At 37.2% G+C, this 15188-nt stretch overlaps 1 protein-coding gene across 1 annotated transcript in view; it reads left to right on the forward strand.

The window, feature by feature from the left end:
- NUP133 (nucleoporin 133) overlaps positions 1 to 15188 on the forward strand; it is a 2059048-nt gene that overhangs the window by 938929 nt on the left and 1104931 nt on the right. Inside the window, exon 14 of the mRNA XM_044070734.1 lies at positions 15078 to 15172. Coding sequence (XP_043926669.1) covers positions 15078 to 15172 — 95 coding nt within the window. The remainder of the gene's footprint in view (positions 1 to 15077; positions 15173 to 15188) is intronic.

Below are 15188 nucleotides of genomic sequence, written 5' to 3' on the forward strand. Positions count from 1 at the left end.
TATATATATATATATATATATATATATATATATTTTATATACATTGTGTGTGTGTGTGTGTTTGTGTAGACATACAAATATACTTGGATCTATAAAGACATAAACATATACAGAGAATACATTTTAAACAACCAGAGCAATACATATGATAAACACCTAATGACCCGACACATGCATTTATTTATTTAAATTGGCTGTTTCCATTTGGGGGGAAGTGGTTGCATCAACACAGCCATTTCTTTGCAATTGTACATCAAAATATTGTTAATGAAATAAAAATAAAATAAAGATTTGAAAAAAAACACAGCCGTCTGAGTCACAAAAGAGGCAGGTTTGAGAAAAGCTATGAGAATTCTAATATTAACAGTGAAGTATACCACTAAAACCATTATGTGCAACTACATACAAAGTTTTAATAAAATACACTCATTATCACATATCCAGCACATACAAATTTGACAAACATTCAGTAATGCCTAGAATTGCAAGCCGGTCAGTTAGACACTACAAGACTGTGGTTTTACTGCCACTTGAATATAAACTTAGATTACATTTTGCATGCACACAGGAACATATGCGTAAATGCAGAGACTTCATTTGCCTCAACTTTGAAGTGTTAACCAGTGTAACTCTCTTGCAGTCAAATATTCAGAAAACGAGTGAAAGATCCAAACATTTTACCACAGTGCAGGGAAGAAAAAAGAAAATAAATTCAGTTGGAGGGAATCAGTATTATACAGACGGTCACTTTGTGATTCCTCAAGGGTGTCAACTAACGGGAAAATACTTTTAGTTCAGTAACAAGATTCAGTTTCAAAGTTGACATGTATTTTTATTGAAACATTGTAAGATTTTATTCTTCTAGAATATTAGGACATTTGCAACTCAGTGGGTTTGTTTTCAAGATGCAGCTGTCCAAAGCAATGCTGTCCTGTGAAATGAGGGGAAACTGTCTTATAAATGTATAATGTATGTCTGCATGAGTACATGCACTAATAAGCAACACTATTGCTGACAATATGAAAAATAATTATTAGTGAAGGGGAAAAGCATGTAACAGCAAGCATGAAACAAAAACAAACAAAAAAAATGTACAATTGCTTAGGCTGGGATAATCAGTTTTAGAAAAAACAAGCACATACTGAAATTGTCTTTTCACTGCTGCAAAGGCTACAGATCTGAGTGTGTGTGTGTGTGTGTGTGTGTGTGTGTGTGTGTGTGTGTGTGTGTGTGTGTGTGTGTGTGTGTATATGTGTCTGACTAGAAAGCATTTCTGGCTGATGCAAAATCAGTCACTCAACTAATCTAATAGCCTATGGGTGGGGGAAGGAAAATGCAAAAGGACATGCTGTAAATTCTCCCTCCCCCACTGATGACCTGCAGTATCAGTATGCTAATAAGCTTCTCTGAAAACCCTGCCTCTGTGTGAACATGTGACTTGCACTGCACTAAAATGTAAACAAAGTCTGTAGCAAACAACTGATTTTAGAAAAGAGATAGTGCCCCTTTAAAGGCCACTTTATGCTGTCTCAAATTATTCTTCCCCCTTTTGAACCAGCATCATCTTGTGATGTCAAATATTTATCCTGGAAAACTATTTTTCTTGTGGCCATTACTTCTGCCCGCAGAGTGTCAGAACTTCAAGCATTATCTATTAGATCACCCTACATGATTTTCCATGCTGATAAAGTATCTCTCAGAACAAACCCCTCATTTTTACCTAAAGTCTGTTCTGAATCAAATATCAATCAGGTCATTGAGCTGCCAGTCTTTTTCCCCAACCACTCAAGCAAATTGGAATATATGCTGCACAAACTTCATGTACACAGACAGCTCAGATTTTATCTTGACAGAACTAAGGATATTAGAAAATCAGACCAACTTTTTGTATCCTTCTCAGAAGCAAGAAAAGGCAATCCAGTGACTAAAACAACCTTATCTAAATGGTTATCCGATTGTATATCCTTTGTTTATGAAAATGCGAGCATGCCATTAACACACAAACCTAAGGCTCATTCTACCAGAGCCATCTCTACGTCTTCTGCTTTTCAAGCTAAATTGCCCCATGGCAATATTTGCGCTGCAGTCACTTGGTCTAAGCCTCATACCTTTATCACGCATTACAGAGTAGGTAAGGCTTCAAGGGACAGGTCTTCCTTTGGTTCTATGGTACTGAAGAATATACTCCCATGAGCCTCCCAGGATTGAGGGTGCTAGGGATGCTACCCATCAGTGAGAATAAACGGCGAGATTTAACAACTTCACATAAAGAAGTTATGTACTTACCATAACGTTCCATGTGAGTTGTTTATCTCACCTTTATTCTCGTGTCCCTCTCTCCTTCCCTGTCCTGGCTGACTGTTGACTTAGAGGCTAGTACCATCCTGGTTATTCAGTATTTCTTCCCCTTTGGGAAGTGTTCTTGGTAGAAATAAATAAAAGGGTATGTGTGTGTGTGTATGTATGTATGTATATATATATATATATATATATATATATGTGTGTGTGTTTTATATATATATATATATATATATATATATATATATATATATATATACTGTTACTCGCAGCAAACAAGATCTGAGGTAATTCCAGCAGTGCATTGTTGTGGGATAAGGGGCTTGGTCTCCAGCTACTGGCAAACCTTGAGCTTTGCTATAGGCCTTGTCAGTGCCGAGGATCGGCCCCGCACCCATCAGTGAGAATAAAGGCGAGATAAACAACTCACATGGAACGTTATGGTAAGTACATAACTTCTTTATGTACCTCAAAAACAGATTGTATCAATTGTTTATTGATTAATCTCAATTACATTTGTAACCATGTTTAGTATATGTCACCATATTTTAAAATTGTACTATGTTCTACATCTGTTTTATTCTTGTCTTGCATCCTTAGCTGGACTAATGTCTTTATTTAAATGCTATGTTTTTTAACTGTATAATGCAAATAATACTTAATGTGGAGCTTTTCTCCCCGGGCCTCCACTGAAAATGGACTTGTGTCCAATCAGACTCTCCCAGTCAACAAATGTAAATAAATACTCTTCTGGTTAGGAGCCAGTCACTACCAGATCAGAGTACTGTACTTTGGTCTCACCACAGCCCCCAGGGTGTTCATCAAGTGCATGTCAGTGGTGCCAGCTCACTTCAGACTGCAGGGATTCCAAGCGTTTCTGTACCTAGATGACTGGCTCCTTACCACTTTGACCTGGCAGCTATTGATAATAGCTTTAGAGTATCAAATAACCCAAAAGCAGAGTAACACTGTAAGAAGGCACAGCATCCAAACTTGTAAATCCAATTATAAAAGTCCTTTATTGTATAACGTACATTTGAAAAATAACAGTGAGTAATGTTTTTAGAAAACTACGTTTAACCTAAAGAAAGTGAGTAATGCTTTTAGAAAACTAATTTTAACCTTAAGAAAAAGTGCACTAGGTCTCTTTAAATACAAGTACTGTATACAGTGTTATAGTTCATAAGTTTAAGTATTTAGTTAGAAAAGTTGGTATGTCTTGCACCAGTTAATTTCAAAATTTAGTTTTTACTAAGCTGCTTGCCCTTGTATTTTTTACTTTTGTGTTTTTCTCAGTAAACATTGTCCAGATATCTTGATTTATTGACGTCAGCTTGTTTCTATGACAACCTGTTGACTTAAACTATCTTTTGTCTAGCCTTTCTTTGTAATGCCTACATTTCTTAAAACCAAAAAAAAAAAAATAAAGTACCTGTATCTTTATCCCATACAACAATCACTGAAAATGCTTTACTGTATAACATGCAATTTATATTATAACATGTTTTATACAGATACTGTTAAGAGCAAATATTTTTCTTGGTACTTTTTTTCCCCTTTTCTCCTTTTTTTTCCTTTTCATTGTCTTCCAGAAAATTATATGAAGTGGGGCATATTCCTTTTGGTCCCCCAAGTCTAACGTCAGTAGAAATCCATTCTTTTCAGCCACTTATTCCTGTAAAGCCATATTTCACAAATGTGATTGATGATTTCATTTCAGTGTTGCTGGTCATATTCCTGTTAATCTCCATCTTCCAAACCAAGACTTCGGTTCAAGTCCAACATATGATACTCATTCTTCTGGTCAACTCCTTTGCTTTTTACTGTGTCTCAAACATTTTCTTTTCGAACATTGAAGAAAAGGTTTCACTGGCGAAGTCTCTCTCTGTATGAGCTTTGCCATCAGAAGAAAGAGAGGCAGAGTTGCTACTGTGGTGTCTCATCCCTCTATTTCTCCCTTGGCCTGTTCAGTATCAAAAATGACTTCCTCTGTAAGACAGCTGGATGCAGCAGACTGAACCTCACCTCCCTTTTGGCATCCCCTGATTGCTGGTATAAATTTGCTTTTTTTCTGTCTGGTGTACAGTGAGTAATCCTTTTCCAGGAAAAATTCTACTTTCTGCAATTTTTAATATTTTGCCTTTTTACCACAGTTTTGTCAGGATCAACTTTCTGCTGGTATGATTGCATCTTTAGCAATATAGGTCTTGGCTGCTTTTACATGACCACATTTGGATCATACACACTGTGCCATTAAATTAACAAGTCCTGCTTTGGAATAGCACATCAGTTACTTATTTGTGCTTTCATAAAATTAATAGTCTCTTCCTTCCAGTTTCTCATTATAGCATAACATTTTAAGTTTCTCTGCATGCTTTGTCCTCTGACTCAACCTTTTTTTGAAAAAACTCTTCTTGAGCAGTCTCATACTCTGATTTTTGCAGTTTAATCAGTTCATATAAGTATCTGTTTAAAGCTGCTTCCATTTTCCACTCTCGTTTGAGTTGACATACTTCAATGTTTCACTTATTTTAATTAGTTTTGAGCACATTTGACTTATTTTTGTTTCTTCTGAAATACTGTAAGCTATCTCTTGTACCAAAGCTGGAGCTTGAACTGCTTTGCTGAAGTTGTTAGCATCCAGGCAGTGTACTTACTGAAACAGGCAGAATTACTAGTTTCATCACACTGGAAGAGCTGAAATTGAGCTATTGATCAGTGTAGAGCCATCTTGAAAAGCCAAATTCCATTTATTTCTATGAAAGTTGCATCTTTCTTTTTCTAAAGATCCCACTTCCGATTCTTTACAATATCCAGAACTTCCTTTATGTTGGAAACGCTTTGATTTCCATGTTCTAGTAAATTGTTTTTGGTAGCCAATAACATTAAATTTAAAAAGACCTTAGTTTTTCTAGGCAATTTGGATCCTATATCCCAGCACACAAAAAAAAAAAATAATTTCTTGAGTTAGTCATTTGCTCCTCGAAACATTTCTGTCCGATTACTTGTAGGAAATTTTTTAAATTTGCCAATTTGATACATGCACCAAAAGGCATATTCTCAATTAACGCTGTCTTTTCCACTATGCCTTCAATATTAGACTTCAGAGGAAATTTGTGATATTAAAATACATATGCAAGCACTTTATGCAACAATCCTCAACTTTCTGGACTTAGTTGCACATTTTAGAGATTTACCAATTTCTTACTACATTCCTTTGTAAACTGCCTCTCTATTCTCTTTTCCCAGTCTTTCCTAACCTCTTCTCTGATTCTTAGTTATGCGTTACTTTATACATCTTATTATACTTTTTAACAAGCTTCTGTTCTATACCCAACCAAAAACTGTGCCACAGCTGGTCTTTTACTAAGCACTTGCCTATCCCTTTCTCTCTGCATATATTGTTATCCATCTCTGATAAGGAAGACCATCCCCAACTACAGTTCAGACATTTGCTTGGCCCCATCCCACTCTATTACCTTTCTCTTAGAAGTTATATTTGCTCCCATCATCTTGGTTCTTTTGTTAATTTCATCCATTAAGTTCCATTCTCCTGCTGCCAATTTCCTCCATTAAGTTCCATTCTCCTGTTGCCTGTTTTCTATACCTCAACTTGGCAGGCATACTTGTCTGCAAAATCTTCTTTCTGCATTACCAAGCTGGCTTAGTTTATAAACTATTTTCTGCTACTTTAAAAATCTGTATTTTTTTTTTTTTTTTTTTTACGAACTTGCATTCAAAATCTCAGTTTTTCATATCCCTCCTCTAGTTCATCATTCTTTTCAAGTTTAATTTATAAACATCTGAGTGAGTTGTGTGTGAGCCTTAATTGCATAGCTCTGAAATACCCTTCAGATTAGGTAACCCCAAACCTTGTTCTGTGGGAAGAAATCTGGTTATCCTAATTAACTCATGCCTTCTTCCCCCTCAAATACATTACTTCAACACACTATACTCCACAAAATGTCCTCTGATTCATAAAAATGTCTGACCTGTGTACAAGTCTCAACTTTTTCTCTGTGTCCACAGCAAAGACCTTCCAGTTTCTCAGTTTTTGTATTATCTTTTGTTTTTTTCCACTTATCCTTAGAGGCTATGTGAGAATCATTTTTAAAATATGAATCTAAGTATGTCACATGTGTCTGCAAACGAGTGTTGCTGAAACAGTTTGTGAATGGGTACATAGTTTATACCTTATTTTGCCCTAAATGTAGGTTTTGTTGAGCAGAATCATGCATGGGTACATAGTTTACCACTATAGCCATTTATTTTATAACATGAACAGATTTGAAACGGTCTTAAAATGCTCCACAACAATGAACTCTCCCTTTTCTGCCTTTATCAAGTGTAAAATATTATTGATAAGAAAAGCTAACTTTTCATTGGTATCAGTTATTAGTTACAGCATTGAACTTTAGTCCCTTATTTTTCTTGCCAACCACTCTAAGTATAAAGAAAACACTAGGGAAAGAAGCTATCCCTGCTTGGATCCTTTTTTCAAGTGTAGCTTGTAATAGAGGAACCCACCCTCTAATTCTTGCCTCTGACCTTTCATATATCCTCCTTAAAAAACATGTTATTTTACCAAGGATTGCAGATAATAGCATTTGCCCTACTCATAACATCCCAACTGGCTGTATACAGTGATTTCTCTGTCGTAAGTCCTACCAAAAATAACAGTATTTTCTTACAATCTACCTTTCTCTGGATCGTCACTGGCTTATTATTATTGTCAAGCATTTGCTTCCCTTCCACAAAACCACGTTGATGCATCTCTAAAAACTTTGGTAATGCTTTTGCCATTCCCTTACCTCGTACAATTATAAACCGCTTAAAATCATGGTACAAAATTAACTATATGAATCCTGGTCCATATGATCTTGGCCATTTTTCTATAATATAGCCATAACAGATTACTTAGATGATGGTGCTTCCCCTCTTTTAAAACACTGTTGGACAAAACATTCAAGATTGCTACCACTTTCATTTCTCCTACATTTCCACTGGAGTACCATTTGCTCCTTGACATCTCTGTTGATTGATTATATCACCACTTTTATCTCTTCCTGTTTTAACTTCCAAATATTAAACTTCATCTTCCTCTAAACTTGGCACAATTAAGTCCTTCATAAATATTTTCATTGTGCTTTTTCCCCATTCCTCTGCTTTTATACAAATTTTCAAAAATATTCTGAAATATCTCTAATACCCTAGTCGGATCTCTGGTTATTTTCCAGGTGCTGTACATCAGACATACGTCTCCCTTACGTTGGTTATACCTCAGTGACTTGTCTGATCCCGAAGTAATTGTGCAACATATTTTTGTGTTCTAGAACTGTTAAAAATAGTTGCTTAATAGCAACCTTTCTGAACTCATGCATGTTATCTATCCTTCAGTGCTCTGCGGTTGCTGCTCCTCTTGTTCTGAGATTTCCCTTCTGCAGTAATTCACTTTGTCAGCCTATCTAAATAATTCCTATTACTTCTTTCCCATCTGTCTCTTGTTTCTGATATGTTTTAATCTGCATCTTCATGCTATCCCACTCACTCGCTATCCCTTCTGAAGTAATTTGTATCTTTAAAAATTCTTGAATCAAATGCAGTGCCAATTCCTTAAGTTCCTCTCTAACACAAGTAGGGAAGTTCTAGTATCTATTTTTAGCATAATTACTCTGCATCTTTATCTTAGTTTTTTATTTTATATATAAAATTGTTGGATCAGCCTTCAAAGCTTTCAATTAAGTACATATGTTCCTGCAAGATACAGTTTCTAGCCAGTACAGTTTAGTTATTGTATCTTTCTACTCCTGAATTTACACATTCTGCATGAAATATGCTTGTATAATACTTCAGAATCTGTTCTTATTTTATTTCTCTTCGAGAGCTCTAATCCTTCACTATTGCAAATCCTGTTCCAGTGCTTGCCCATAAATATTTTCTGCTGAAAACTTGTCATTTTTCAAAAATATTCCTAAGGTCCACAACAGTAGTTTTAAGTAGAAACTACAGTTGTGTAAGAATGTAGCATAACAGTAAATGCATTAATTTACACTGTTGCAGTATTCCTTGCTGAAGGGATACCCTGCTGAGGACAGCAGCATGTCTGGTCAGCATTCCAAATTCTTAGACCTTTCCAGGTACTATACATCAGACATATGTCCTACGTTCAGGGCACAAAGTATTTAACTGGCATACGAGCATCTAATCTTCAGAACTGAATTGCCCCAGGCGAACCAGCGCAGCCAAGAACAACAGAAATGTATAGATATGGGCATCAAGAAAGGGAGAAAGAAAGGACCTCTCAGCCAAGGACACGGAACCGAATAGGGGAAGTAGGGAAGGGCAGAATACTGCAACAGTGAAAAGTAGGATATCTACTGTTTATACTAAGTCTTTGCACAACTGCACTATGTCCTTCATTGTCGCTGTACCAGTATTCCTTAACAAAGGGAGAGTACAAAAGCTACTGAAGAGGATGGGAGAAGGATGCCGCAGAAGTCCTCCAAAAAACATGTAGGGTAAACCTGGCAAACTTAACTGAGGCCCTACAAACTATGTCCCAGTTACAGAATTTAGTAAAAGTATACAAAGACGACCAAGCAGCAGCTGCCAAAATCTAGCATCCAGACCAGGGCGGGGGGGGGTGGGCATTTTTGTTTAGCCTTTGACTGAGTTGGTTCTACTAGGGTAGTAGCCTCTTTGGAGGGGAGACACATGGTGGTTTTATACTACTAGAGGAAATGTGGCCAGGGCACCAGGGAAATTCCCCCTGCTCTTTACGATAAGTGCTGAGAGATCTTTTACATCCACTTGAGCTGCCAGCAACTCAAGCAGATGGGGCCTCTGTTTAACATCCCATCCAAAGGATGGCACACTCAGGAGTGCAGCATTCCCCTTATGCTTCACTGCAGTGTCAGGTGTTGATCAAACTTTCTGTACTAAAGGTGAGTGTGCTACATCTTGTACCTCTGACACTACTAGACAGAAAGCTGCTTACCGTGAAAAGAATAACAAAGAAGTGATCTTACAAATCCAACAGGAGATGGTTTGCTTAGAAACAGCTAAACCCAATTTCTTGGCATGAAAGGAAACAAAGTTGCTCTGATTTCCCTTCAACTTAAATTTGTCAACCATATGTCTACTGTCCTGTGTAAATGTTATGGAACAATGAAGGACATTCTAAGCAATCAATACCACCAAACAGGGTGTGTTACTGCGTAAGTAATGCCTACCCAGAGGTGTTATGATGCCTTGCGCCACAGTTCAATCTTTACTACTCTGTGCAGTTTCAAAAGTTCCTGTCTCCTTTCACCCCTCTCCTTAAAACAGTCTTTCAGGGCTCCATTCTGACTCCTCTTCATTTTCTGTTTTCATAAACAAACTACCAGCAGACCTCCCTCACCTCCTATTTTTTATGCTAATGACATGGTCTTATTTCACTCAAGCCTGACTTCCTCGCTCATACAGCAACTATAACCTGACTTCCTTTTTCTTATCAAATGCTTAAAAAGCTAATTCTGAACACGTCCAGAACTAAAATAATGCTGTTTGGTACCTCGCCAGAATGGCAGAGTAACACTATCTCCTGTTATGCATGACCATCTTAAAGCCCATTGATTACATCATCCCCTCAAATCCCTTATGTGGCTTGATCCCACACTGGACTTTGACAGTCACCTAGAATAAATACGATTAAGAAAAATTCATTCCTCTCATCTGACCCTAATTTTAACTCAAATTTTAGCTCTGTCCCTCTTAATCCCTCCTAAAACTGGAGACTTCTGGAGAAAAGGCAATAAATTTCGCTTTATAACTGTAATTTTCATGTTTTTTTTTTTACTTCAGAAAATTATATTAATGCACATCTTTTTACTCTTTCAGTGTTTCAACTTAATAGTACTAATATTTGTGTCCCTGATTACTTCTGGATGTGTCCCTGATTTTGTTGAGATGTCCCTGATTGGTTGAGAGCTATTGTTTAGACTGTGACCAGTGTGAGTATATCTTAATAGTGTTTGTGCTACTTTGATGATCAAAAGAATAATTTCCACGTGTCTTGAAAATATAAGTAGTTTGTCTGTTTTGTCATGTATAGCTTTTTTTTTCTTCTGTGTAGGGTACCTTACACTTGAGGTCCCTGGAGACCCATTCATTCTCTCTGGTTTAAATTTTATAGCAGAGAAGCTCACTCTGCCTCCTTTTGACTTTGCTTTCATTTCTTCTCTTCATAGAACCTTTGCTAGTAGCCATCACTTCAGCCACAGAATTTTCAGAACTGCAGACCTTAATGTGAAAGTAGCTGTAGTCTTCCCACACAATCATTCTTAAAGTGGTCTCCAGGCTCTGCTCAAGTCAGTCCAGTTGTCTTCTTGTTGTCCACCCATCTGCTGAAGAAAGCATCCTACACAGTGTAGATGTGCGCATAAAGCTTGATTGTACCAACTGAATCTGAAAACCAAATGAAGCTGACCAGCTTTTTGTTTCCTTCGTGCCCCTAAACAGCTTTTGACCGGTATCCAAACAGGCCATCTTAAAATGTCTGGCTATTTCTGCATCATCTTTCATTATTGCCATTGATAAACTTACTGAGTAGGGTAGGATGTGACAACAGCAGCATTTTTCACAAATGTCTTTGCTCAAAGCATATGCCGGGTTGCCACCAGGACTTCAGTTTGCACCTTCCTAAAGCATTAGAAATTGGACATTCAATTAAGGAGCAATGTTTTGACTTTGTCTCTGCTTTGCTAAAAGGCATGCCATAGTTCTGTTGAAGGTCTACGGTTAGGAACCCTTCCCTGCTTGCTGATTTCTTTCAGTACTGAATGCCCTATAGTAGTGATCCTTATATTGAACATACTGCACTTCTGATGATATTCACCGTAACATACTTGTAAGAGCTCTGTTCCATTCACCCATCCCACACAAACCTTATTTGCAGCCTAATTCATTCAGAGTTCTTTTGAGTGTAGACTACTCAGATATGTAGGCTTATAGTTTGTGCCCCCCCCCCAGAACATTTAAAGTCCTTTATCAGCTATACATGTACCATTCATTCTGTGTGTACATAGTGCATTGTTCCTAGTCAGCCATTGTAACTAGAATAGCACATGCAAGAACAGTGCCATTTTATACAGTCAGCCAGTGTGAATGCAGTCATGAATGGAGATGCACATGCAAATGTTTGTAGTAATGAGTGAATCAGTTAGCTTAAGTACATATTCCTGATGTGTTTATGTACAATAAATATCTTGAACCAGTACAGTGTTTCTTCTTCTCTTTTGATGCACGCGACAAGTAACTTTGTGTCAGAATGGGATCCGAAGTTGAAGCAACACACACAAGCCATGAGGCACACAGTTAAGAGGATGATATACCGGAGCGAACTTGCAAACAGATCACCAGTTATTCAGAAGTAGTTAAACTCATTTAAATGATTTTTCATTCGCCAAACATTTGACGAAGCATTCAGAATGTTCAAAATAATTACCAAGATAAACAAAATGACTGAAATTGTGACATACTGATAAAAGTATTCAAAATAAATACAAAAGTGTTTGAAACAAATTCTTTAAAATGTATGAAAGGGCTAAAACGACTGCATTTCTTTGCAGTGTACTATTTTTTCCCATTAATTAAAGCTGTTTGAAATGTCCAAAGTTTCTGGAATATTTACAGTGATTGCAGTGTTTAAATGAGGTAATTTCAGTGAATTTTGTGTTTTCGAGCATTATTACAAGTACCTGGTCTATGCTTATATTTAAACATATTTTGTTAAAGCAGAGGGATTTTGCACACCTGAACCGCTGGTGTTTTACAACAATATTGCTGAAAATTAGTGAGTGTTTGAGCAAGAATTTATTTTCATACAGGCTGCTTTTTCTGATAGACCCACATACAAAGGCATTCATACTTCTGAATTTAGCAGGCTCGGAAACCATTGAGGGGGAATGTTCATTTGCATATGCAGGGGAGGGTTAAACCGCCATATTGTGATACAGGCTGAAGCGCGGGAAGACCCTGAGTGTTTAAAAAGTAAATTTAAAGAAATGTGTAATCCTCAAATGAATATTACAGTGGAAAATGGAAAGGCATGTATTCTACACAAGAAATCAAAAGCCTGGTCTAACTTATCGCAGCATATATTACTGACTTGAAGTAAAGCTAAAATGTGCAGATTGGTGATTTGTGATATGAGTTGATAAATGACAGACTTGTGTGGGGTATTAATGATGCAGTGAGAAAGATTTTGCATTGAAACAATTGATTTAACATTGAGCAAAACAGTAGAGATTTGTCAAATGTATGAGCTTACAGAGAAAAGCACACTAATATGCTTACAAATGAGAAAAATGGGTTTGCAGCATCTACCAGTGTGAATTTTGATAGTGTACAATATAAAGCTACGATGGAAAAGAAGTATAAGCTGAAGAGTGTGCAGCATCCAACTTTTAACTATAAACCAAAGAGGTTGGCTGCTACCGTATATAGTCTTATTGTTAACTGTCGTAATTGTGGAGGCAACCATGAACCTAAATGAGAAAAGTGCTTTGCTTTTGGTCAGCAATGTCACAAATGTAAAAAGTGGAATCATTTCAAAAGGCGTTGCAATTAAAGTACCACATTCTTTTAATAAAAGAGCATCCAGAGAAGCAAGTAGATCAGATAGAAAACAGTGAACAAACTTTTTATGTTGATGGTGTTTGATTGATGAAACTGCTAACGCAATAGATTTATTTTGTACTGTTCGGATTAATGAGGAAACCTGTAGAGATTAAAGTAGATACTGGATCCAAGTGCAATGTTATCAGTGCAAATGTTTGTAAAAGTTGGTGAGAAACTTGATTCAGTAGAGTGTGCAAAACTCGTTGTTTGTGGTAAAGACATTCAGGCTGATGGCACAGTAGTTCTTGCATGCCATTCTGCTGGGAACAGCCATGACTTGCAGTTTTACGTAGTCAAAAGACATGTGCAGTCAGTGTTAGGCCTTGGAGACAGTTTGAGAATGGGACTGATTTAATTTAATAGAGATTAACTGAGTATGCAGTTCAAAGTACAAAATATTTGTTGGAGGAATCCGAGAGAGAGGGTACTGGTGGTTTTCTTATAGAATCCTAGCAAGTTACTAGGCTATTGGGCCTGAGGCCCTTACAAGCCTATCCAAGAGTTTAGTCCATCTTCCAATAAATCAGCACCCTGTGCCACTGTCCAGCATGGGCATAGGTGGAATCCCAGGGGTATATTTTCTGATCCCCATCCGGTTTTCCAGGTTGCGTTTAAAAAGGTTAAATGAAGTACTCTGCTTTACATGGAGAGAGAGTCTATTCTACAAAAGGGGAGTCTATGGGACACATCTGCCCTGCCAACAAGTCCTGTTGCTGTCACAGACCAGGTTGAGGTCTCATATGTGGGTTACTCGAGTGGAGCTTGCCTTGCAGAGAGCCTACTCAGTCTCGGAAACATTCCTCGAGATAACTTTCTTGGTTCACCTGCTCAGAGATTAATGTCTAGATGGACGAGAACAACTTGACCAATCAGTAAACAATTGTTAGTACAAAATGTGAACAACAGAGTCGTCAAGGCTGAACTATCAAAAAAGTCAGAAAAGTTGTACTATGATAAATCCAGCAAACCTCTTAGACCCTTTAGACAAAGATAAGTTGTGAGAATGCAATCAGCTAAAGAGTATGACTGAGTGGGTATCATCACAAACCTTTGTGAAGAACCAATGGTCTTAAATTATACAATCTGAAGGAATGGATTTCAGAAGGTATTGATAGTTATTGCCAGTCTCCGAACTGGTGACGCAGCAGATTGCCTTTGCCAAAGACTCTGAGTGAACCTACACTTGTTTAGATTTCAGAGGACAGTGTGCTTTCCTCAAATAATCCTGATGCAATCCCAGAAGTTCCTTTTAAGAAGAATTCCTCAGAGACTGTCCCTGTTGCCTAACCCAGTCAAAGCTTTTATGTAACCAGATTGGGTGGAATTTCCAGACCCATTCCAAGATGTACAGTGACTTGGACTTCTGATTTGTTAATTTTGAAGCAATATCTAGCATGTAGATGGTCTTGTTCTCCTTTTGCATGTTGAACGAATCAATGAGGGAGGATATAGATCATTATGTGCATTGTTCCTAGTCGGCCTCTGTAACTAGATAGCACATGTGTGTAAGTACTGAGCACGTGCAAGAACAGTGCCATTTTCTACAGTCAGCCAAAGTGAATGCAGTCGTAAATGGAGATGCACATGCTAGTGTGTTTGAACTGATGAGTGAATCAGTTAGCTTAAGTATATGTTCCAGTTACTGTTCCTGATGTGTTTATGTACAGCAAATATCTTGAATGCATAAACCGCTTCATCTCTTCTGAATGCATGAGACAAGCTGCACAATGTAAAATGTTTTCCTTTAGATGTTAGCCATACTTCTATCAGAGTACAGGCTCCACCGCTTTATTTTTAGTAATAAGCCAGACATTTTGTCCATTTTCTGCCTTGATTAATATCTGCTCAGCTGAATTTGAAGGCATATGTTTATTGAAATGTGTTGCTAATTGTGGGCTGATTTCTTAAGTGTTCCAGTTGTAAAACATACCTTGCTTTTGTGTTTAATAATGTAGGTACATTTATGTCATGTATTGCTATATGAAGAGAAATACTTGTGGATGGATGTTAATGTTTTACATTTCTCATGTGCAAGAAAATTACATATGAAGACTTTTTCTTTAGTGGCTGATTAACTTTTATAGCTTTGTCTTAAAATAATATTTCTACCCCCACAGAAGCAGCTGGATTTAGCCATACTTCCCTTATTTTGTTGCATCAGTTAGAAGATAAAATGAAAGCACATTCCTTCTATATGGACTTTCTCAATCAGGTTAGTGGGTTTTTAA

Source organism: Protopterus annectens, chromosome 1.part0, assembly GCF_019279795.1.
Source record: "Protopterus annectens isolate FY-2018-M chromosome 1.part0, PAN1.0, whole genome shotgun sequence".
Classification (NCBI taxonomy): Eukaryota; Metazoa; Chordata; order Ceratodontiformes; family Protopteridae; genus Protopterus; species Protopterus annectens.